Here is a 25,518-nt window from a genome sequence, read left to right on the forward strand (position 1 = left end):
GAGGTCACAAGTCTGTATCTCAAACAGGGTCCATTTTAGCTGGGGAATCAGATTTTGGCAGGTAAAATGCCCGCCATTGAAAATGGTACTCCGCACCGAAAAGGTTGCTGACTCATGCTGTATATGATTTTGAAAATATTTATTTAATATAAAATTTTTTTTGATGTTTTTTGGACAAAAACTATTTAAAAAAAATGAAGCCCGAAAAAGAAAAAGCTCCGTCTGATTGCGTCACTTCTGGTCATCAACAACGCGGAAAAAGGCGGAGCCTAAGTTGGGAGTTGGTTGAATACGGAACCGAAAGGATACAAGAGGGACCAGAAACCAAATTCGAAAAAACTACTCGTCCACGTTGGCACTGGACTTGAAAAGCAACTTGTGATCATTAAAAACGTCCTTCGTCATTCAAACTTTGCCCCGCTAATTTTCTAGCTTCTTGTGAGATTGCTCGCTGCCAACCTTTCTGAACCACAGAACCAGGTAACAAACCTCTTATTTTTTCTCAAAGTCTCTACAACTAATATAACAGACCATCGCTAGTTAATCTTGTTCCGTGAGTGAGTTGACTAGCCACCTACTTATATTTAGTTGTGACTATTTCAGCAGGTTAGATAAACGCGCCGTGACACGCTTTTGTAGTGACGTCACCAAGTCAAACCTGCACACCAGGTGTTATGCCGAGAAATGCACCCCTGCCGAAATTTGTACCCCATAGTGGGAGCGCGCACACGTCACTCCCGCTACTATAACCACGTTTACCTCGTTTTATCTCACATTTATATCACTTTTCGGGAATGTAATGGGGAACATATAACCAAAACCACTTCGTCTTGCATTTGTTGGGAATGTAATACAACTTAAATCATTTAGTCATGTTTTTGTTGTGAATGTAATAGAACGGTAATGCACACCGTATATAAATCACTTTTGAGCAGTGTTGTGTATGTAGTAGGGTTGTAGTAGGATCGTAGACAGGCAGGGACGGTACATTCATAGTGCGTTTACTTAACTTCTTCCTCGGTAGTTCACAAGTACAAGGCTGCACATTAGTATACAGCGACACCGCAGGAAGGGGAATGTGTTACACGACACCGCATATTCCCTTTTTGTTAGAATAAGACACAAACAGTAGCATTATTCTGAAATACGCAATAACTCTTTGGTAAGTATGAGCTTATAAAAAACATACATTTCAATATTCATTACCAGATTAGAGGTAAATATTTATCATAGGTAAGCAATATTGTAAGGAACTATACTGTCAATATCGGTAAGCAAAAGTGTGTAAACCTTGTAAACGTAAGCAGACTGTATGAGGATCACATCATAAACAAACATGACAATTTTTAAAACAATGAAGACTCATCATGTCTTTTTTTTTTATAACATCACGACATCTTTTCTGAATCTTTTTTTTAAGTCAAGTAATCTTGAAGCCATGCAGGAGCGTGTCGTATTCTCGGTGCACTCTGAGAGGTATGTGGTGAGGGCACAGTTTCAGGTTCAGGTGGCTCAGCACCTTGGTTGCTTGGCAGGAGGCAAGCATCAGCAAGCTGTGGCGCTGAAGTAGCAGCATAGGTGAAAGAATGGGCAAGGTGGAAAGCATTCCGCACCTTTCCATCAGACAGCAGATAAGTGGCTGGACCCTTTTGGGCTACCACTGTCAGTGGCTTGGTGAACTTTGAGTGTCCTTTGGGAATGATTCCAGGTTTGCGGATGCGAACTGCAGAGCCAATCTGGAAGCTGGGTGATTTTGCACCGCGACGTTTGTCGGTGTATTGCAGGGGTTGGGAACCTTTTGACTGAAAGAGCCATAAAAGCAAAAAATATTAATTTTATTTTGGGAAAAAGCCACACCATATATTATGAGACAAATTTACTAAATTGCTAAACCGGCGCCCCAGACAAAAGCTTAGTCTTCAGCACATTTATTTTTGATGATTTGATGAAAATTATGAAAAGAGAATAATGCCAGAGCCCCGTTCCCAAATTCAACAAACATACCACTTTAAACTTGTCTCTTTCTTGCAATTACTCAAGATCGGTTAAACTCCTTTTGACCCTTTTTTTTCATATATATTGGTTTCAAAACCAGATGCAAGCATTTATTTTGTAAAAACGTCACAACATTCTGAGAATAGGGATTATTTGGCGAGAGATGGGAGGGAATGCTTGTACTTTTTGCATAGCTCCACCCATCCCTCCCACTCACCCAATCAAATGACTTAAGTTCTCTTCCGGTGTTTTCGCTCATTTACAGTTCTGTGGATTCATCATAAAGTATCTGAACTCTGAACACAGATTATATAGTGAACTTTTAAATAAAGGATTCTTTAGCGTTGTACAGCCAAAACGAGTTTTTTTCCCCCTTTCTTTGTGTGACACCTTGACTGTAAATTGTAGTGAAAACGTGCCCTATATATACTGCGAAGTGTTAGTATGTTACTTAGCTTTGGTTTGGCTTTACGTGTACTTGGATAGGATAGGCGACTCCGGTGTTGAACAAGATGGAGAAATTTTGCATGCAATCAAATTGGTCTCTGAGCCACATATACTCATAGAAAGAGCCATATATGGCTCGCGAGCCATAGGTTCCCGACCCCTGGTGTATTGTTTTCACTTCCGTTGTTTGTTTTGTATGTTTTGTAGCATGTTGCCTTTGTCAGCAGTGGGGCACATGGAGTGAAGGCCTGTGATGTGAAGCTTTGTATTCAGTGGTCTACCATGCAACAGTTCAGCAGGGGATATTGAAGTCACGGCATGTGGTGTGGCTCTGTAAAAGTGTAAAAACTCAGTGAAAAAAGGCTTTCAGTGGTCTACCTTCGATGTTGGCTGTTTGTAGACAGTCGTTGAAGACTCTGTTGAAACGCTCAATTTCACCGTTGGCCTGTGGGTAGTACACAGAGCTGCGACGGTGTGTGATGTTCCTGTCACTAAGCCTAGGAATGCTTCAAACTCGGTCGACACGAATTGAGGGCCATTGTCCGTAACAATTTCCTGTGGATTACCTTCTCTGCTAAACACCATGGAAAGAAAAGTCATAACAGAGGCAGAAGTAACATTTGAGAAGAAGGCAATCTCAGGCCATCGGCTGTAATAGTCAATGAGTGTAATGGCGAAGCGGCAATCAGCAGGCGCAGAGTGAATAGGACCAACAATGTCCACAGCAACCTTTTCCCAGGCAGCACTTGCTGTAGTCACAGGCTGTAACGGAGCAGTACATGCGGTTGCGGTTTTGTCATGCTGCAAGCAGGTGGTGCATGATTTGATGGCGAGCTCAACGTGAGAATCCATTCCATGCCACCAGAACAAGTCTCTCAGTCTTTGTTTTGTGCGGACGATCCCTAGGTGTGTAGCATGAGCAAGTTGGATCATTTTTTCCTGTAGCTGTTGTGGTATCACAACACGATGAGTGCCACGCACAATGACACTGTTCTGCATGGCTAGCTCATTTTGCACACGGAAGTATGGCACGATGAGGGGGTCAAGGCCTTTTGCAGTACGAGGCCATCCCTTCTGCATGTAGTGTCGCACCTTCTGTTGCACCAGACATTCCTCACACGCACAGGAGAGCTCATCAGCAGTGACTGCAGCAAAATCAGGAGACACAGCAGCCACCATCTCCAACTCCATCTCCTCGTGGTCGTCTGTGATGGGGAGAGGCAAACGTGACAAGCAATCTGCAGTAGCATTCTCATGTCCCGGTTTGTATTCGATTGTGTAGTTAAAACACAGCAGGCGAGCAGACCAGCGAGCTATTCTCATGCCTGCACGTCCAAGGCCTTTGGCTGTGAGTAGAGTGGTCAAAGGGCTATGATCAGTCCGTAAAGTGAAGTGACGGCCCCAGAGATAAGTACGCCACTTTTCAGTCGCCCAGACGCATGCCAAAGCCTCTTTTTCAACTGTTGAGTAATTTCGCTCGCATGCAGTCAGCGTCCTCGAAGCCAATGCAATGGTCTGTTCTATGTCACCTTTCATTTGTGTCAACGCAGCACCGATGCCATAGTCTGACGCATCTGTTGTCACGACAGTTGGCAGGGAACGGTCGAACAAGGAGAGTGCAGAGCTAGTAGTGATGATCTCCTTCACTTTGGAAAAGTTCGCTTGCGCCTCTTCAGACCAGTGGAATGTAGCAGACTGTCTGAGTAGAGGACGGAGAGGTTCCACAAGCATGGCGTAGTTGGGGATGAACTTTGAGTACCACGCAGTCAGGCCTAGGAAAGATCGCAGAGATTGAGCATCGTGTGGAGGGGGTGCTTCAACCACAGCCCGTACATGACCAGGATCTGGTTGTACACCAGAGGCAGAGATGAGATGCCCAAGGAAGGACAACTCTGTTTTTCTGAAGTGGCATTTTGCAGCATTGAGCTTCAGCCCACTCTCCTGTAAACGATTGAGGACGGCGTTCAATCTGGCGTCATGTATTTCAGGCGTCTCCCCACTGACAATGATGTCGTCCAAATAGCACTGCACGCCCTTCTGACCTGCCAGGATGTGAGACATCATGCGTTGAAAGGCACTGGGTGCTGATGCCAGGCCGAATGGCACTCGTGTGAAACGAAACAGTCTATCTTGTGTTATAAACGCTGTAAGATCTCTGCTGCTTGGATGTAGCTGCACTTGGTGGTATGCATTTTGTAGGTCAATCGTGCAAAACATTGTAGCACCACGGAGCTCAGTGAACACCTCCTCAATGTGTGGCAGCGGGTGACTGTCGATCACCACAGCCTTGTTTGGTTCACGTAAGTCCACACACACACGATGGCCACCTGTTTTCTTGCTCACGACCACCAGAGGCGACACCCAGGCAGACGCGTCGACTCTCTCGATGATGCCATCAGTTTCCAGTTTCGTCAGCTCCTCCGACACCTTGTCACGCACGGCATATGGGAGTCTGCGTAGCTTTTGCTGGACTGGAGGCACGTCAGCACGCACTTTAACTTTGTATAAAACCTGTAGCAACGCCTAAAGCATTTGTAGTGTTGACAGTGTGACTTATCTCTGATGCAGCAGGTGTTGCAATCTGCCCATCTTGTATGTGAAGGCGAAGTGCAGTAAACAGGTCCATTCCCAGTAGTGGAGTACCGTCAGGAACTATGTAGAAGTCAGTATGTGCACTCTGGTTGCAGTGTGTAGCAGTAAGTTGAAGACAGCCCAACACTGGAATTGGTTTCTTCATGTACGTCACCAGGCGTACAGTAGGCTTTGAGAGAGGCACGTGCATGAATGAATGTCTGTAAATTCTCTCTGGCAGAATTGAGACTGCTGAACCAGTGTCCACAAGCAGGTCAGTAGTAATTGACTGATCATCATTCGCATGGAGAGCAACTGTACACGTAAGGCGCTTTGGGACTGCAGCTGTAGGGGCTACATGACACACAGTAAGGTCTGGGACAGTTACTTCTCTCACTGATCGAGGAGGAATTTCGCTAAGGCACACTTTACTAAAATGTCCAATTTTTTCACATTGGTTGCATTTTGCATTTTTAGCAGGGCATTTGGGGTCATTTGCTAGATGAGAGTTGGAGCCACAACGGTAGCAGGTTTTGTGTTGATTCCTTTTATCTCTCGAGCGCTGTGTATGTGTACTGCTCCGATTCCTTTTATCTCTTTGTTGCACGAGCTTCACAGGGACGTCGGGCACGTGCACAGGAGCAATAGCCTTAGCTTCTGTCATAGCGAATTCGATCTGTGTAGCAATAGTCAAGTCATTTTTATTTGTATAGCCCTAAATCACAAAGAGTCTCAAAGGGCTTCACAGATTATTACACTATATTACACAGACTATATTGATCGCTTTGTCAAGTTTTAAGTCCGTTTCCAACAGCAAGCGTTCTCTGATCCTCGAAGAGGACATCTTCTCAATGAATTGATCCCTAATCATATCATCAGCAAACGTGCCAAAGTCACAGTTATTAATGAATTCCCTCAATGCGGCAATGAACTGAGCAGTGGTCTCGCCCGGTCTCTGAGCATGCTGACGGAACTTGCTACGCTCAGCCACGACATTCATCTTCGGTACAAAGAAAGTTTTTAGCGCATCACAGGCGGATTTGTAAGAAGTGCCAGTGTCGGGAAGGGAAAGGAAAATTCTCTGCCCTTCTGTGCCTAAACAATGCAGCAGTAATGCGCGTTTTCGTTTGTCCGGCATTTCATTTGCAGTCAATGCTAGCAGGTAATTTTCGAACATCTGAATTCACGTGGTGTACAACATCGTAGGCTCACCTGGGGTTTCCAGCAAAGCAGGGGGTTGTGATTTTCCGATCCAAGTCATCCTCGTCGCCAATATGTTGTGTATGTAGTAGGGTTGTAGTAAGATTCAAGACAAGTACATTTATAGAGTTTACTTAACTTCTTCCTCGGTAGTTCTCAAGCACAAGTACAAGGCTGCACATTAGTATACAGCGACACCGCAGGAAGGGGAGTGTATTACACGACACTACAAGCAGGTAACATGTTTATTTGGCCTTTTCCTGCTCAAATAGCTGGTATTGAAACTGTTATGCACTCTACCATAAAGCGTATTATGCTAAAATGAACTGTCAAATCATCGATAGATAAAGCGGGAGACGATTTCTTGTCATCGTCAAACGAGACATAACACGTGAATAATTGTATTTTACTTGAATAAACGGATCATTCTGTGCCTAACATTGTCACAGCAACTGTGTCATTTTTTTTTTCTAGTACAAATGATACAACTTCAACCTAATAAATGTAGACGATGCTGGTGGGAGTGACCAGCCTGGCTGACCAAAAATCTCCCCCCTCTTAAAACAGGTTCAGTTGCATCCAGCAAGATGTGCTTTTCACTGTGAGGATATGGGCAAAAAGGTTTTGGTGACATGTTCGCTATTACATTCCCATATATGTCAACCTCCAGGGCTCAATGCCCTTACAAACTGTCGTATTTTCCCTTACAAAATACAAAATAATCTTACACCATATTTTTTTCCAAACGTGTTTATTTATGTAGTTTAACATGTTATATTGTACATGTGTTCAGTTATATCCTATGTATTGTTAATTAACATTTTGTTGTGTGATCCTGAGTTGCTCAACATGAATGAGGTTTATAATAAAAAAAGTTCAAAAATTAAGTAGCTTGGACGTTCACTGTTGAAGGAAAAAATACATTCAATTATAATAAGGTAGAATAATAAATTTTCTTATTCAAATTATTAATTCATTTTCTGCATTAAATTATTGTTGTTAATATACTGATTAAAAGGATAACCACAAACCTGTCTTTTTTTCGTTTTTCTCATTTTATACTTCCTTTTTTTCTTAACTTCTTTATACAACATAATAATTCTTAATATAATGCATCATAGCAAGTGAGCCATTTGAGAGCCGGCTCTCTTTAACGAGTTGAGCCGAAAAAGCCGGTTCTCTAAAAAGAGACGGACTTCCTTTCACTACATCAAACAGCTCTCTTCGTTTGCAACGGAAAAAACGATAATACCGGGATAGAGGCTACCGCGGCAAACTCGTTTGACTTGATTGATTTGCCGTTTCGTCACAGTCGGTGCATACCGGGTGGTACCCATAATTGACAAATTTGCGTTTTTCCGTAAAGATTTTCTCGTACGTCGTACACGTCTTAAAATGCATAATAAACATACTTTGTACGGCAAAAACGTACAGGTTGACAGGTATGCATTCCTGAAAAGTGAGATAAAACTAAGTAAAAGTGGTTATAGTAGTGGGAGTGACGTGTGCACGCTCCCTCTATAGAGTACACATTTCAACAGAGGTGCATTTCTCGGCATAACACCTGCAACCCCGGATCTGCCCGAACCTGCTCCATTGCATCTCACCAGGAATTTTTGCGATTTGTTTCACGATAATTGCGTCTTATTGCGAAACCGCTAGAATGTTGTTATTTTTTTGCCGAATTTGTGGCGGGTTGGTCTAGATCTGAATTTTTTTTTTTTTTCCTGAAGAAAAAAAAAAATCAATAATCGCTTCTGGCCTACATGAAAAGTCCCGAACATATGTATGTCTATACTTATTACTTTTTGTATAATTGTTTATAAACTACATTTTATACCTCTTGTCATGCAACTAACATAATTAAAAAAAAAAGATTCATTTTGGAATAGTACAGTCTTCACTGTTCCACAGTTAAATGACATATTATTGTGTATACATCATGGTACTACACTTCTTTTTCCCACCAAAATGAAGGCATTTCACAAATAAAATATTTCAGAAAATGCTCTCATCAAATTTAGAGAACACAATGACTTAGGCGTGCAAAATAAAAACTAAGGCCTTCACTGTGAAAGGCTTTAGCACATCTGAGTCTCTCACTCTGCTCCTTTAATAGTGCTTGGATTTGGCTCTGAAGGAGGTGTATGAACCCTGGAATTTAGTTTACCCATTAAAAAGAATGGTGAACTCCTTAATCCATTCTGGGCTATATGAAAAGTCAATTTCTTTAACCAAACCAGGAATTTAGTCCTGGACCTTTGGGTGTATGTATTCACCTATCACTTTTGATAATTATACAAGTTGAGTTTACAAAACTAAACATGCACCGAACAGAATATAAAAAAACATACACAGCCACTGGAACCATGTTTTTTTTCTTTTATTTACATGTTTTCTTTTATTTACAATAACAAAGTATAGAATTTTCCCAAGCCTTAAAAGGACATTGTGTAATCAAGGTGACCAAGCTGCAACATTTTTGTTTTCGTTTTGTTGCCCGAATAAATTTGACTTGTCAAGGTTTTTATGGTCTTTGGGTACATTTAGCAACAAAATGACGGACACTCATCTCTCCCCCCTCTAGGTAAGGCTCATGTTCTGTAAAAAATAAAAGATAAAAATTCTTGACATACGCCCAAATGTTCTCTCAGCTTGGCACAGGCCGTTTGAAAGCTGAAATACGGTCAAAGGTGGAGATAAATTGTTATCGAAGATTTGGGTTGATTTGTTTGAGAGCTGAGGCGCCCCTGCACTTTCCATTCATTAATAAATACTCCTCAAACTTGATTGACCTTCACTGTAACTTCCTGGTACAGAGTTGCCTCTTTATACAAGGACCTCTAAACAAGATAATTTCAGTATACAAGTTTTTTTTTTTTTTTAATCTTGTTTGTTATACGTAGATAAATCCAGTTTACGCCACAGATGCAACCACTAAAGACATTTGAAGTTACAGTACATCTTATTTTAAATGTACAGTAAGTGTCTACCTATCATTAATGTTCTCTCAATCTTGTACCTGCCAATCGCTCCCTTTATCAATGACTCCTAATCCGCCTTTTTAAGTGATAATACACTTTACAAAAACGTGGCACCTGTTTACGCACAACAGGACAGACTATGTAGAATACCGCAACAATATTGGAAATCTTCAATGACGTTGTCTGCTACCAGTGACCGAGACGATAAGGATTAAAGCGTAAATGGGCGAGACGAGATCAGTCTTTTAAAAAAATACATACCCGTATAAAATTGTTATACGGCGTACACAATTTGCAATGATTAAACAATGCTAGGAAACGTATAAGAAGACACGAAGGCGATCTCCGCAATGCCTTCTTGAATATCCCAACCCTTTTCTTCCTCACCACACGGACACATTAGTTAAGGCGCCCATAACTCTCATTTTATTTTGTTAACATCATCATATTTTTTTTTCTGTATTTTTCAATTTTTAATTACTATCGGAATTTGTTTTTAGTGATCAGGAAGGTGTGTTTTATAGCTATTTAGTGTTCCCTTCTCTTGGATCTTTTTGAGAAGATTTTAGCGGACTAATTAATTTTCAAGTACTTCATATGTGTACGAGCAATTTGAGATGTGAGCACGGCCATAGAACGAATCAGTTTTGTATGTAGACGTCCCACTGTATCTAACACTTATTCAACAACTTCCGGCGCCGTCGCAAATGGCAGCCACTCCAGCAGCTCAGGATGCCTCTCGCCTCAATAAACTGGCAAGGAAAGCGAGCTCTGTTGTGGGCACAGAGCTGGACAGCATGACAACAGTAGCTGAGAGACGGGCACTGCAAAAGCTGCGGTCAATCATGGACAATCCATCGCATCCACTATACAGCATTCTCTCCAGACAGAAGAGCAGCTTCAGCGACAGACTGCTGTCACTGTCCTGTACTACGGACAGACTGAAGAGATCTTTTCTTCCTCATGCCATGAGGCTCTTTAACTCTACCCGGAAAAGTAAAGGCCCACACTAAACCACACCCCCTACATTGCATATTACAGAATTTTATTGCAATATGTATTCTGTGTAGCATTACCTAGATCCTCTATATAACACGCTACAGTGGGCATTAGCACGTCACATTGGGTATTTGTATATTGTATTATTTTTGCTTTATTATTGTATTGTTCTCAGCTTAGGGATGCTGCTGGAAATGTGAAATTTCCCTGCGGGGATGAACCTATTAATGAAGACTACTTAAACATGATTGACAGTCATACTTACTGCTACTCGTACGTGCTTGGTAGGAAAAAAGATCACCATGAGTAGCCTTGATGCAGTGAAGAGGAAGATTCAAGATCTTCAAGTACAAGTGGAAGACACTGAAGAGCGAGCAGAAATGCTGAAACAACAGTTGGCGGAGGAAAAGCGAGCTCGAGATCAGGTCAGGCGTGCAAGTACCTGCGTGACCTTGAACGTCGAATACTAACAAGCTGTCGTGCCCTCGACAGGCTGAGCAGGAGGTGTCATCGCTCACTAGGCGTCTGCAGTTGACGGAGGATACCCTGGACAAGACGGAAGATAGACTCTCCCAAGCCCTGCAGAAGTTAAACTCACTGGAGCAGGTGGCCGACGAAAGCGAGAGGTCAGTGCGTGATTGACGAGTATTGCCGTCCTTTCAGCTGAAGGCGCAGATGATGCTTTCAGGGGAATTCGGGTGATTGAGACTCGAGCCATGAAGGATGAGGAGAAGTTGGAACAGCTAGAGATTGAGCTCAAACAAGCTCAGGTCATTGCTGAGCAGGCGGATGGAAAGTATGAGGAAGTATGTGCGCACACGTAATACTGTCAAAATGCTAGCCCCAATTTTTTTCAACACCTTATTCACAAGAAGGAATTTTCAACCAATCGTTTGGGAAAATCTACTTTTTTGTTGAATAGCTATGGCTCCGAAACTACTGTATTTAACGCACATGTTTCTTAACCTTAAAATAACTTGGTTTGGGTGTGTGTAGTATATTACTGTATTTGTGCTATGATTGATCACTCGAAAAATATCACAGACTACAATGCAAAGCATTGAATGGAATGGGAATCAAACCCGGGTTGCGCCGTTAAGAAGGCCTATACAATTTTTCTTATATCGTCGCTACTATTTCAAAAAAGACGCCTCTATTTTTTAATATTTTCTAATTTATTCATTTTTTGCGATTTCCGTTCAGGCCAAAAAAAGAGTCAAGAAAAACATCTTTTTTTAAAATGGCAATGGTGATATGCATTTAATAATAATAATAAAAAAAATATGTTACTTATATTTTATATGATATAATACATATTATATTTTTGACATTTGCACTTAATGAGCTGGATAAGGAGGCCTGGAAGGCTTTTGTGGCCCGTAGGCCAAATATTATTTGGACAATTTCCTTTCATTTATCGTCTCCTTATTATTAGTGATATACTCAAATGGTCTATTGGTGATTATGTTTTTGCTTCGCCCTTAAGCATCACTTAGTTTTGGATCCATAGCTTATAAATACAGTACAAAAATTACAGAAATGTATCGCAGGCACGCAAAATCTTTATCAAATGTGATGACACAAACCAATAGGAGATGTAAGGTCAACTAAAAGCAGACACGAAGGTACTGAGTGGATGTTTGATTGACAGGCATCTCGCAAAGTTGTGATATTAGAACGCAATCTGGAGTACGCCGAAGACCGAGCTGAGGAAGCTGAGAGGTAACACGCACACACACACACACACACATGCATATACATGCTTCCGGTGAGAGTAATGGTAGTGACTAGCTAGTAGGTCAAAAATGTCCCCATTACATACCTGGTGCCAATCGCGTGGGGAACTTGGCGGTGACAATTTTTTGCTGCAGAATGCTAACTGCGCAGTGGCCCTGGATACGCGAAGCAGTTTTCAGCTCTACTCCAAGTTGTTTACGTTACGGGTTTTTGGATCACTATTCAAAAAGGTGACTAGAGAGTCAGATGGCAGTAACGAAGACATGTACATATTTACTACTGCGCTGAATGAAAATGTGTTTGAGAGCTGCGTCGTTACAGTGGTCCCTTTTATTTTTTGTTAGGGGTGGGTTTGGAAAAGAATCCGCGATAGGAAAAATTTGCTGGGTAAAAACCTCTATTGAATACAAACCATATTTACAGGATCAAGTAATTACAAAAACTTGGAAAAAGAATTGCGCGTACATTGTGTAGATTCGTCAAGCTGTTTCACGTATTCGTACAACTTATACCGCATAATTATTGACGCACTGGCAGAAAAGGGGCGGGGCAACTGTTTAGCTAATCAGAATGCAATGTACTATCAGGCAAAACGTGAAACCACAAAATGTAAACTACGATGCAGAGAGATAACTGTATTTCTGTCCGACGGCACCAAGGAAAACATACTGTGGAGAAGTGTGCTCGATTGCTACACAGATGTGTCTTTTTGTATTGTTTTGATTGGTGGTTGCAGCAGTAATGAGAAAAAAATGCATTCTCTTGTCGGCATTCTTTGAAGATTAAAGGGAAACTCCGGACCGCACTATAACTCAGAAGGATACAGAAAGGGAACGGTTGTGTTTTTGATAGATAACTTCCGCTGTTGTTCAAAATGGATGTCTAAGTTGAGGACTTGATTTGTAGGTGAAACCGTTGTAATATATAGAGTATGCAGTACATATTGAGCAAAGTACTCCAGTTTAGCCCCCCCCCTTCTTATGTAGTGCACATACTTCCGATTTCGCTTGTTTTTTTTCACCTGCTGACTTTGTGTCATGTCCCCACTAGCAAATGTCGCCAGTTGGAGGAGGAGCTGAATAGTCTGTCGAACACTTCCAAGAGCTACGAGACTCAGGCTGATAAGGTAAGAGGCAGAACCTGGTCAATCGATAATGGGCGACTTTGGTGTTTCTCATCTGGCCATTTTGTCTTGCAGTTGTCAATGCAGGAGGAGGAATGCGAGGCGAAGATCAGTCACCTTAAAAGTTTACTCACGGAGGTAACATTTCAACACATTTCTTGTAGTCCAGTACAGTGGAACCTCGGTTTTCGAACGCCTCTCAGTTCGAACAAATCGGAGTCCGACCAAAGTTTTGAGAAATTCTTGCTTTGCTTTTCGTTCAAAAAATCTGAGTTGGAACGCCGGTAATGCGTGAGTGCGCACGCCAGGATGCGATGCTGAGCAGCGTACAAGTGTAGATCGCTCTTTTCCTGACCAACTATTATCGCGTGCGGACGGGTTTCGTTTTGCTTTCGCTTTTAATATGGGTGTACCAAGTGTTTTAGCCCCTAATCATGCCTCCGAAGAAAGTCAGTGCAAGCAGCAAAGTTGCTACAGGTGTAAAAAAAAAAGAGCAGTGCGTACAACTATTGCATTTAGGAAAAAATAATGGCAAAATATGAAGAAGGTGGAGTGTTTGATCCTGCTAGGGAATACCCCACCGTCCACCTGCGCCTTCTGCTGACCATCACAAAGGTAAAAAATCCTATTCATTATTCTTTTCTTTATATTTTTTTATTCTTACACGTTTGTGTTTACGTAATCTTTCGTAGGGAAGATTACGATAACGCGGACGTGCGATTAGCCTGGGTTAGCTTTGTTTACGTTAAACATTCAAGTTAAACATTCAGGGTGTTGGAACGGAGCCCAACATTCAGGGTGTTGGAAGGGAGCCCCCTTTTCAATGAACCGCTCACCACTTTTTGTGGAGACCCGGGAGCTGAATGACTTCTAAACGACCTGATTTTTATTTTTATTTTTACACGTTCATGTTAGTGTAATCTTTCAAACGGAAGATTACGATAACGCGGACGTACGATTAGCCTGGTTTAGCTTGATGTTTACGTTAAACATTCAGGGTAAACATTCAGCGTGTTGGAACAGATTAAAATGATTTACATGATTTTTAATGGGAAAAATGATTTCGGTGATCGAACAAATCGGTTTTCGAACAGTGTTCTGGAACGCATTATGGTCAAGAGCCGAGGTTCCACTGTACTTCTAAATTATCTGCTGTCATGAATAAGAAAAACCTCTCGTATAGTATCGTATAATGAAATGGGAGGGATTCTCATTTCAGTTTATAAAAGTGATGTAGAGAGCGAACGGCTGGCTGCAGGAATGCAGTGAGCCATGATTAATAAAATACAAGCGTCATGAATGTCGTGGTTTCCCACGACGTGTAACTCCAGGTCATCCGTTTTTTGGATAACGGATACGGCGAGGAATTTCCATATAGCTCTTGAACAAAAAAAGTCTCAAAGGGATGCGGACCTCCATTACACCCTCACCCCATTTGAAACCTACACAATTATCGGGCTGATAAAAGCCTAATATGATGTCGGTTTTCGGCCTGAAAGGAAAAATATACTTGATAGTCACCTGCTGCCAACTTAATTTTTTTTAATCAGCCGACATTACTTGTTAGAAATATTCTAAGCATTTTTGTATAATGTATACCAGGGTCTCTAACCTTTATCTTTTATCTTTTTTTATCACTAAGTATTTACTATGTTATGAGCAAGTTAACTATTAGACGTAGGGTTAAATAGATTCAGCCAACCACTAAAAAGAATCATTTTACAAGAAAATCCCAATGACTAAGCCCTAGTGAGCTATTCTCAGAGCAGGTTCGCGGGCACATAATCTGTTCCCAAAGCGCACCCTATTGGAGACCCCGTATGTATACAATATATACACGGCCTCTCCTGGCTGCATGTCACTGGGCACGCCTGACTTTACATGTAACAGCATCACAACATATTTCATTGGGAACCCTTCTTTCTGATATTTTCTTTCTTTAGGCTGAAACCAAAAACGCACTGTTGGTCATTTTTGGCAGAATATAATGCAGGGCTCAGGAACCTTTTTTGACTCGGAGAGCCATAAAAGCTCATTTTTGGGAATTTGTTTCAGTGATTGCCATATATTATACTTTAAGACTAAATTCAATTAAATGTGAGCATAACAAGGGTCTGAATTTATTTTTATTAATGCGACTTCTGGTGCTGCATGGATTTGCTGATGGTTTTGTAGTCTGGTTGGTACTTGTTGAGTTTAAGCTTCATGCAGGCATTGAGGCTTTCATCCGTTAAACGTGATCGTAGGTTGTACTTGATGTTTTTGAAAATGACTGCTCACATGAATACGTCGATCCAACTATAGTCAATACACCAATACTCGCACACCTCAGTGTGTGATATGTGACTGGAAGCAAGTTCCAAGTTTTGAAATCAGCTCGTCTTCGGGTTGAAGTTTGTTAATTTCTGTCCACATGTGCTTGCTCGCCAACTCCGCTTTCGGTCGTGCAGTTCTTTCCAACTCTTCATTCAGTGATTTGAACTTGTTCATCCGCATCTCTGAGGCCTTCAGGTCTCTCCTTCAAAATCTAGCAGGGAGACATCAGGAATGCAACTCAGGTCGGCTGTTTTCAGTGAACACTCGCTTGGATGGGTGGTGAACTTAAAAAGACCACTAAATTCTCCAAAGCACGCTTTGAACGACTGGAGGAGACCGGATGTGATCAAAGTTTTGAGTGGGCTCACTTGTTGTGCATGCCTCTGTAAACTCTCTTAAGTTTTTCAAAACGTAGTAAGTGACCTGTTTCAAGATCCTTGATGAAGAGCTCCAGCTTGTTTTCAAAAGCATTCACAACGTGTTGAAGGGATATCACTGTATTTCCAACACCTTGCATTTAAACTTTGAGCTGGTTCAGATGTTCTGTAATATCCACGAGGTAATAGAACTTGAGGAGCCACTCAGTTTTCGCTAGCTCGGGATGCTCGTTGCCTTTCATTTCAAGGGAAGTCTGTATTTCGTTGAGGCAAGCCACAAAACGGCTGAACACCTTCGCTCTTGACAACCAGTGCACCTTGCTGTAAAAAAGCAGACCGTGAAAGTTATTTCCAACTTCATCCAGCAGTGCTTCAAACTGCCGATCATTTAAGGCTCGGGCAACAATAAAGTTGATCACACGAACGACCAGCGACATCACGTCGCCAAGCTGCCCGTCACACATTTGTGCACAAAGTGCATAATGCAATGCAAACTTAGGATGGGTCTATTTTCATGTTCACTGAAAAGTGCCACAAATCCTTTTAATTTTCCCCATCATACATGGAGCAACATCAGTACACACAGAGATTAGTTTATCCAAAGGCAGTTTTTTTCCCGAGCGATCTCCATGAAAGATTTGAAAAAATCCTCACCTCTTGTGGACCCCTTTTATTGGCAGAACAGCCACACTGCGCGAAGAAAGTCTATCACCAGCAGCATATCTTGCAATCACACTGAACTGCACCAAATGAGTTACGTCTGTGAAATCATCCAAAGCAAAGGAAAAAAACGGCGCTGTATTTATGTCCTTCACTTGCGTTTCATCCACTTGGTTTGCCATCACGATGGTACGTTCATGAACAGTTCTTGCCGACAGAGGCATGTCTTGTATCCGTTTAATTATCTTGTCCTTGTTCGGAAGATCATCAAAAAATTCATTGGCTACATCCAGCATGAACGTTTTAGCATACTCCCCGTCTGTGAACGGTTTTCCGCTCTTCACTATTGCCAAAGATCCAGCAAAACTAGCGGAACTGTAGTCACCTTGCCGCGTCCAGAGGCAGAGTTTCTGCTGGCCAGCTTTCACCTGGCTCAGTAGATCTTTGCAGACTTTCTTCCTGCTGTCTACCGCAGGCTATTTCAATGCAAAGGCAGCACGGCGTGTGTTGAAGTGCTGCTTTACATTCGACCGTTTCATCGACTTTGCCATTGCAAATTGCGATATTAATCTTTTTTTTTGTTTCGCCATCTTCTCAGTCGAAGGGTTAGCTTTGAGCTAATGATCAACGGCCAAGTGCCAAGGGACGCAAAAGGGGGCGCGTACCTGTGCCCCAGCAACGGTCCAGTAACGGCCAACGTAGGGTATAATCATCCAATTAAAATAAAACAAACGTTCATGCAACTGCAACTCTGCACAAGACGTGATCAGTAAAATTGATGGATGGATTTAAACAAACGATAATTTTTTTTAAACCCAAATCTGCGAGCCAGATGTCATCATCAAAAGAGCCACATCTGGCCCGCGAGCCATAGATTCCCGACCCCTGATATAATGTGTCAAATTTCTGGTACATCTTTATTAAAAACGCTGGAAGGGAAATAAATTATGTTGTTAGACTCGCCCCTGAGTAAGAGCCGGCTTGCATGGCTTGCCTCACTTTAGACGAGGCGTCATCACAGCATAATGGTTGTTCTTTTGGTAGCCTTCTTTTCATTTTTTTTCTTTGGGTTGAAACAGAAAATGCACTTTTGTTCAATTTTGGTGCCGAACGTCATCTAAATGAGTCTTGCGCTACACATACTTCTTCCTGACGCCATATACTTTCGTCCACAGGCAGAGACCCGGGCGGATGAGGCAGAGCGCAAGGTTGCCCGTCTGGAGAGAACCGAGCAGCAATTAGAAGGTGTGATAAGTTTTGCCCACTCCCATTGTCCCCGAGGCCTACTATTGACCCGCGTTCTCCTGTTTGCAGCATCCCTAGAGCAGGCCAAGGCAGCCAAAATTGAGCTCCAGGCCACCCTGGACCGAACCATGGAAGAGCTCAACTGCTGCTGAGCATTCCTAGTCCCGTCACCGCCATTCCTGCGATCAATTATTCAACGCGCTTGATTTTGTGCTCATTTTGTGGGTGCATGCCTGAAGGGAACAGCCAATCGCAATCTTTCTGCCAAAATCTGTAGGGGCTTATCGGACCTGAGCGGTACCTCCGTGCGTCGTTTTTTTTACGCCGTGATGATATCGTCGCCATACATCATAACGTTAAGGGGCCAATGGTAGGTCACAGATGTGCTTACCTGATCAATCATGTCTTATGACATCATGAAAGCTTTGTTTTCTAAGATAAAAGCACAAAGTTCATTTGTTTAGTGTTTTAATGGAGATTACTGGAGGACGTATGTAATTGGTCTTTGAATGGATGGAAATAAAAAGGAAGGAATGTCTTCACACCTGTCTTATTGGCAGAACATATAGCGGAACCCCCGGGATACATCATTAATCCGTTTGAGGTGCAGATCGCTTAGTTAATTAGCTGTATAGCAGGGCGTAGAAACTTTAATTTTTAATAAGTGTCTCAATTGACCTTTGGTTTTGCCCATGCAACTTACTCATGCTTCTGCCTTGTTTGTTAATTTTGATAATCTTAAGTTCACTTGGATGGTTATATTTTTTAATTCTCCCTTAAGCATCACTGGGAGTCATGAGACCAATAGAACAACAAATACGAACTTATTTCGTGAGATTCTGAACCATACAAAAACAGCAAGGCATTGTGGGGGAGTAGTTTTACCAATTGCATATCGGCATCTTTGTGATGCAAACGAGTAGCAACATTTAATGAAGTTGACCAATACAATAGCAGAAGGGGAATTTAGAGAAATACACTGCAAAAGTTTTACAAATTTGAGTGGCAAAATAAATAATTATTGTGGGGGGAAAAAATACTGCGGAAGGCAGATTAAACTTCCCTCACCATGAAGTGAAAATACCCTAAGGTGGGGTAGCTGTATCCCAGAGGTTTACTGTATACCGAAGCAAAAGAAACATTGACCACATCATAAAACTACTTAATACATTTTTAAATAACAAAAATCTTTAAAATTTAAATATAAGCCAGTTTACAAACTAAGCACCAGTTTCCTGACATACCCCTCCAGCAAATTTTAAAGGTAGTGTAATATTAGACCACTAGATGGCACTGTATTGTCTAATGCGAAGGACATCCAGCCAAATGCACACAGCGTAGCAGCAAGATGCCAGACAAACATGGGGGCAACTACTAGAGATATATTCCGCTATGTAAAATTACGCATTCCTGGACCTGTGAATTTTTAAAAAATAACATTGATATGTTTTTTTAAGAAGGGTTATTTTTGTATCATTTGAAGGCACTAAATATTACTCATTGACCCTTCAAAGTGTTTTTAAGGCCGTAAGACAAGAGTGTGCAAACTACGACCCATGGGACGGATCAGGCTTGTTAGACAATGGTGAGGGCAGTACAAGAGAAAAACGGGTGCATCATGTCAAACGATTGACCTGCAGGTTTAAATATGTCCACTGGATGTTGCCAAAGACTGGCGCCGATAGAAAAACAAACCCACTATCATTTATCAACCAGAAAACATTTGAAAATGTGTCACGGTGGAGCTGTTGACAGTAATAAGATTGAATTCACCTGGATCAAAAATATAATCAAAATAATAGCACTAGGGTGTCGTTGCACAACTGTTTTGGAGCTTTAGCTAGTTTCTATTATATGAATTCAACAGCAAAGTCCCCAAAGTAAGGAAAACATTTTTATGAATAAAAGCTGAAAGGTGCTTTGTGTAATATTTTACCGCTAATGGTACTGAATTGTCAAATGAGCACAGCATAGCAGCAAGATGCCAGACAAACATGGTGATGACTTCGAGGTATGGATTCCGCTATGTCAAAGAAATACACCTATGAACGTATAAAATTTATATTGGTATGATAGTTCAAGTATTTTCGCCCATTCAAATCAAACTCATAGGAGGCACTACCTACTTATTATACACTGTGCCTTTAAATAAATCCTTTAACTGAGGGGTGGGTGGGATAAGTAAAAGTAAAATCAAAAAAGGTCAAAATAGAAGGCTAACATGCATTTGTGTAATCATTTGTGTACTTTTTTTTCATTGGGCTCATGGAATACTTTCAAATAGCTGGCTTTAATTTTCTCCCACCATTATCTAGGAGATAAATCATTCTCCTTTAAGGGATTTTATTTTAAAATTAATAATATATTTTTTTAGTGTTTAAGACTCCATTGGCATATACAAAAAAAGTAAATACATCATTCGCCCTTTTTTTTCTCTGGCCAGGCCTTTGCAGTTTTTTCAACCCATTGAGCCCTCCGACTCCGTTAGCACACCCCGGCAGTAAATGAACATTAGTCAAGGTGCTGGTTACAATCACTCGTCTTTTTCTGGTCCATTTATGGAAAAGCTCCAAAAAGGATGACACGTCGCCAGTCAAATTCCAATGAACGCTCAGGCCAATCAGTGACGAGTAAATTCGGCTGCCAGCGCCAAGATTGGCTGCAACTGGCTGTCCAACGAAGGGGCGTCAACCTCGTTGACGATTGTCCAATCGAAGTCCACCCCGTGGTCCAAGCCGCACTCCGATTCGGCGTCGTCAACGCCTGCCCAATGAGATCAGAGATCAGAAGGCATCAGCTTTACTGACACTGCGAATACTGGTGGGAATTCCGGCTCTTTTTTGAAGAACAGGCTTTTTCGACTGGGCTCAAGTAAAAACAGTCGACTCTTTCGGCTCTCCAGATAGTTGTTGTTGCTTTAAGTCTTATAGTACCAATTAATATGGAATGTTATGAAAAAAAAGGAAAAAAAAAGTTTAACAAAGAAAAATATGTAAAAATAAAAAAGCAGTAAAAAAGGAAAAACTCAAGAAAATATGTAAAAAGCTAGAAAATAAACAGAAGAAAAGATTAAAGGGGAAAAGAAAACAGATGGAAAAAGGGGGAAAAGTCAGTTAATCTTTGCTTGTATAGCCCTTAATCACGAAGTTTCAAAGGGTTGTACAGACAATACACATCATCAACATGAAATATAGGTAATACAGAATGGCCGGTTGACAGCTTCCTGAGGTAAAAAATATTCATAAGCAATATTTTCTTGTCGCAGTCATTCATTTTTAGTCTTCAAAAGGGACAAAACATTCCCTTGTTATAAAAAGGAACATTAACTAAAAGAAGTCGGTATTCAAGCACCTTTATATTTGAGCAAAAGTGAGCTAAATTTCCTTTAAAAGATGCAAGAAAAGTACAAAGCAAGGAAGAAAAATTGTTTAAAAACTCGGGTGAACAAAAATAAAAAAGTAAAAAGAAACTGCATAAGCAATAAATATACAACAAGTAAAAACAAAAGAGGAAAAAAAAGGCAAGAAAAAAAAAAAGAACTCCACTTAACCACATGTCACTCTTACCCGGGGTGAAAATCCATCCCCTTCCTCGGCGGGTTTCTTCCCGACTTTCCACGCGAATGCAGCGAGTCTGCCGAGGAAACTTGGACCGGAACCAGCGAAGGTCCGAAAGCCGTCGCGCGTCGCTCACCACCTGGGCGATCACAGTTTAAAGCAAGCACCGGACCGGTACCCGGACTCCTACAGGCGGATGTACCCAAACAGGTTGGCGTGCTCCTGCGGTGGCCGAGCGGCAGAAGAAGCTGGGGTCTTGCAGCCTCCGAGCCTCGCCCCAGCGGATCATGTCGGCCCGGTACAGCTCCTTGTAAGCGTCGGCACCCGCGAGCCGCTGGGCGTCCAGGCCGTGTTCCTGATTGGCCGGGAGGAACACACGCCAGAAGCATGAATTTGTTTGTCTTGACATTAATCTTCAAAGTATAAAGATGTCCCGGGTCTTAAAGCAGGGGTGTCAAACTCCTTTTAGCTCAGGTGTCACATGGTAGAAAAAGCACTCTCGTGGCGGCAGGACTATTAGATGAGAGACGGAGGGCGTGCGAGAAAGATGGAAAAGGAGCAAGACGGAGGACGAAAAAGCGCTAGAGCAGGGGTCGGCAACCTATGGCACGAGCAAATGACATTTACCTGTAATTTAGACATTTTCAGTTACGCTCCGTGTTATTTAAAAGCTTTACTTGGAAAGCGCTATATAAATACAGACCATTGACCATTTACGTTAGCCTCGCAAAGGAGAGCTCCCTGTCTTAACCCAACCAACGAAACACACGCGCGCGACGAACGAATCATGACGGCTCCTCGAGCGAAAACATCTCGTTCTTTCCAGCTAGCGTGGACAGATGACTGGGGCTGTTTTGTGCATTATGCCCCGAGAGCATTGTACCTCGCGCATCAAGTGTTAAACGTCATTACGAGGCGAAACATGAATTCAAGGCGGAGACATTAAAACGCGCTGTGTCCAGATAGCAAACAAACACATACCCTAAAAACCTTTGTCGCTGCTAAAAACAACACCACTATCCAACAAATTGCTCATTGAATAGCAAAGCACGGAAAACCATTGACTGATGGCGAATATTTTAAAGAAGCATGTGTGTGTGTGTGCGTGTGCACGCGCACGTGCCTTCTGCATTGCTACTGTTATTTCAAGTTTTGATATTTTCTGCAACAAGATATCACTGGCACTGAGGCGATCTGCCCCCTCTGTAGTACCATCAATGCTCGCCTTCGGCATATCCTCTCAAGCTGCAAGATGGCACTTTCCCAAGGCCGCTACAGGTGGCCGCAGGATGCCATCCGAAAGAAGCTGGCCGAGGTCGTCAAAGTTTGCAGACAGAAGGCAAACAGTCAGCCAGCTCCTCCATCAAATCGCCTCATCCAGTTTGCAAGGGCTGGCGACAAAGTTCGCAAAAACACCAATGCCCCTCGCCCGTTACACTCTGGAAGGCTACTCTCGCCCGCCAGCGAATGGAAGAATGAAAGTTGACCTCAAAAGGCAGTTGCAGTTCCCCAGGGAAATCGCTGAAACTTCATTGCGGCCAGACCTTGTGCTGTGGACAGTAGCCAGCAAGGCGGTCCTCCTGGTTGAGCTCACTGTCCCTTGGGAGGAGGGAATAGAAGCAGCATACGAGAGGAAACGGGCGAAGTACGAAGACCTGGCAGCCGAGTGCATGGAGGCGGGCTGAAAAACTACAGTATGCCCAGTGGAGGTGGGATGCAGGGGTTTTGTGGGCTCCTCAACCTCCCGCCTGCTCAGAGACCTTGGATGCACAGGAGCTGGCAACCGGAGAGCAACCAAAGAGCTGTCAGAAGAGGGGGAAAAGGGCAGCTTCTGGCTGTGGCTGCGAAGGAATGACAGGAACTGGGGGCCTTCAAGCAACACCTAGGGCATCAGTGGGGTTGGCAGGGAGATTTCCCGGCCATCGCTCCGCCACCGGGTGATGTCCTGGGGTTAAAGGAACGAAACATCAATGACCTGTGGTCCCGAGCTGATGACCCAGTCAGGCCCGAGTGTTCAGGGCACACGAGCATTCCAAAAGCGCCAGAGGAGGCGCGATAGGCAGAAATGCCCAGCAGGAAGACCACCATCCTGTATTTCCATTTATTTTATGAATGGTATAGTAGCTGACCATATTACTTGTTTTTTTATTGTAATTTATAGTTGATGAAGAATGGTGGATTCTGGTTCATTCTTGTGGTAAAAAGTCAGAATGGCTACAGGCCTTTCCACATGTTGTTCACATTCATATTTTAGTTAATTGATGAACAAAAATAGTGGATGATAAATAGGTCAGTTATACCGGTGTTTTTCCTCCTCTGTGCCCCGGCACACTAGTGTGCCGTGAGACCTTGTGCCACTGGAACTTTACAAAAAAAAATCAGGCCATTATTCAGTATTTTTGCACTCTTCAGACGAGGAACTGTAATAGTCATCGATATCAGTAGGTGGCAGTCCATTTTTATATACTTTTTATGTACTAATTATCTGCTCGTGAGGTAGCACAGTACATTTAGTAACTTAATTTGTTTAACAAAGCGGCTTAAGATTGCACTGTAAAAAATAAAAAACATAAAGCACATTATTCTTTTTTATTTTAAGTATTATTTTCTTCTTTTTATATACTAATTATCTGCTTATGAGGTAGTACAGTAAAATATTTGACATAACTTCATTTTCAAATATTTTCGACGGACGGTGTGCCTCGGAACGTTTTTATGATAAAAGTGTACCTTGGGTCAAAAAGACTTGAGTTATACGATTAAACTGTCTATCCATGTTGTATATTTGGATTTGTGTAAAATGACAACTCTGTTGGATATTCCAAAAATGCTGTGCGAGTCATTAATCTTGGTGTGGCACACTAAATTACAAGGAAATTTGAAAGTGGCACTCCGCACCGAAAAGGTTGCTGACCCCTGCGCTAGAGGGAGCAAAAGAAAGAAAGAAAGAAAGAAAGAACGAAAGAGATAGAGAGAGAAAGACCAGAGGAGTCATAGAACAGAAAGCAAAAGGGAGAAAAAAAAAGAAAGAAAGAAAGAAAGAGGGAGAAAAAAGCGAGAAAAATAAGAAGCAAGCAAGAGAGAGAGAAAATGTGCGGGAGAGATAAAAGGACCAATAGAGAAAGGATAAAAAAAAAGTGAGAAAGACAACTAAAAAGCGAGCCACAGAAAGAAAAAAAAACAGGAAAAGAGCATGAGAAAAACTAAAAAGAGCGTAAGAGAGAAAAGAGTGAGAGACACACAGCATGAAAGAAAGAATGACAGAGAAAACTAGTGAGAGAAAGAAAAACCAAGAAAGAAAAAGAACGAGAGACAGAGAAAGAGAGCGAGGGAGGTAAAGAAAAAGTAAAATACATGCAGCAAAATAGAAAGAGGGAGAGATAAAATGATAAAAGAAAGGCAAAGAAAAAAACAAGATTAAAAAAAGTTTAAAAAAAAACAGTAGGCGTTTTAAGGGGGAAAAGTGGCGGTGTAATCTAAGGGCATGACAAACATCGCAAGTGGAACTTTTTTAATCTATTTCATTTTGAAGTGTGAGCGTGTGTGTGGATGGGTAAGTGTGAAGCACATTGTGAAGCGCTTTGGGAGGTCTTCATTGGCTTGAAAAGCGCTATATAAATGCAGACCATTTACCATGTGAATCCATTGTATTCTCCCCTCTCTGCATTCACTTGACCAGCTCAACTCACGTACTATGTAAGTATTATGTACTTTGGTAATATTTTGTTATTGCAGTGTTTTATTTGGGTTAACGTTGGTTCAGAGTTGATTAGCAGAGGTTCATACACTCCGTGATGCGGCAATTTCCGTGATGCGGCTATACCCACATCAGAACGAGTTTATGTCGTAACCCGGGGTATATTGTATTTCGTTGAATTTGATGACTGATGTGAACGAAATATTCGTTTATTTAATACCATGACGTGACTCACCTTCGCGTAGGCTTGTTTGAGGGGCGCAGAAAGACGAACTACACCGCAAATTTCTTCTCCAAGACTAGAACCGAACAACAACACAGAACCTTCACTCAGTTCGGTTCCGAACGTGATCGGCAGAGGAAATACAGATAACTTTACCGATCCAGGATGACATCGGTGACGTAGTCTTTGCCCGACTTGCGTTTACCACTGAAAATCAAGACGAGTTTTGGTTCCGGACCGGGACTTCGCAAAGGCTCCATCTCTGCAGCCGACCTTCGAGTTTGACAACCGAGAGGCTATTGCCTCCCATTCTCACTTCCGGAAAGAGGCCACTTCAAAATAAGAGCGTGTGGCCTTCCGTGGACACGTTGCTTTTATTTTGCAACT

General features: G+C 42.1%; 2 protein-coding genes across 2 annotated transcripts; one reads left to right on the forward strand and one right to left on the reverse strand.

Moving 5' to 3' along the window:
• The first annotated feature begins 243 nt into the window (after nucleotides 1–243).
• LOC148372021 (uncharacterized) lies at nucleotides 244–18,192 on the forward strand. Its single transcript, XM_088326698.1, has 9 exons — nucleotides 244–480; nucleotides 10,485–10,621; nucleotides 10,689–10,822; nucleotides 10,885–11,002; nucleotides 11,848–11,918; nucleotides 12,984–13,059; nucleotides 13,132–13,194; nucleotides 17,585–17,654; nucleotides 17,724–18,192. Exons 2-9 carry the CDS (start codon nucleotides 10,499–10,501, stop codon nucleotides 17,804–17,806), a joined length of 738 nt encoding a protein of 245 aa, XP_088182824.1. The 5' UTR covers nucleotides 244–480; nucleotides 10,485–10,498; the 3' UTR covers nucleotides 17,807–18,192.
• pmvk (phosphomevalonate kinase) lies at nucleotides 18,106–25,447 on the reverse strand. Its single transcript, XM_088326699.1, has 5 exons — nucleotides 25,288–25,447; nucleotides 25,144–25,207; nucleotides 21,414–21,566; nucleotides 21,221–21,350; nucleotides 18,106–20,417 (listed from the first exon to the last, which is right to left on the reverse strand). Exons 1-5 carry the CDS (start codon nucleotides 25,389–25,391, stop codon nucleotides 20,275–20,277), a joined length of 594 nt encoding a protein of 197 aa, XP_088182825.1. The 5' UTR covers nucleotides 25,392–25,447; the 3' UTR covers nucleotides 18,106–20,274.
• Between the last annotated feature and the right edge of the window lie 71 nt (nucleotides 25,448–25,518).

The sequence above is a fragment of the Urocampus carinirostris genome, chromosome 2 (assembly GCF_059441175.1).
Source record: "Urocampus carinirostris isolate Australia breed hairy pipefish chromosome 2, RoL_Ucar_1.0, whole genome shotgun sequence".
Classification (NCBI taxonomy): Eukaryota; Metazoa; Chordata; class Actinopteri; order Syngnathiformes; family Syngnathidae; genus Urocampus; species Urocampus carinirostris.

Excerpts from the sequence above, each read along its gene's own strand:
- LOC148372021 (XM_088326698.1), top strand. The coding sequence starts at position 10,499 with ATGAGTAGCCTTGATGCAGTGAAGAGGAAGATTCAAGATCTTCAAGTA. Across the intron at positions 11,919-12,983 it reads CGAGCTGAGGAAGCTGAGAG|CAAATGTCGCCAGTTGGAGG; the intron begins GTAACACGCACA and ends TGTCCCCACTAG. Across the intron at positions 13,195-17,584 it reads TTAAAAGTTTACTCACGGAG|GCAGAGACCCGGGCGGATGA; the intron begins GTAACATTTCAA and ends TTTCGTCCACAG.
- pmvk (XM_088326699.1), bottom strand. The coding sequence starts at position 25,391 with ATGGAGCCTTTGCGAAGTCCCGGTCCGGAACCAAAACTCGTCTTGATT. Across the intron at positions 25,208-25,287 it reads ACCGATGTCATCCTGGATCG|TCTTGGAGAAGAAATTTGCG; the intron begins GTAAAGTTATCT and ends GTTCGGTTCTAG. Across the intron at positions 21,567-25,143 it reads TCAAACAAGCCTACGCGAAG|GAACACGGCCTGGACGCCCA; the intron begins GTGAGTCACGTC and ends CCGGCCAATCAG.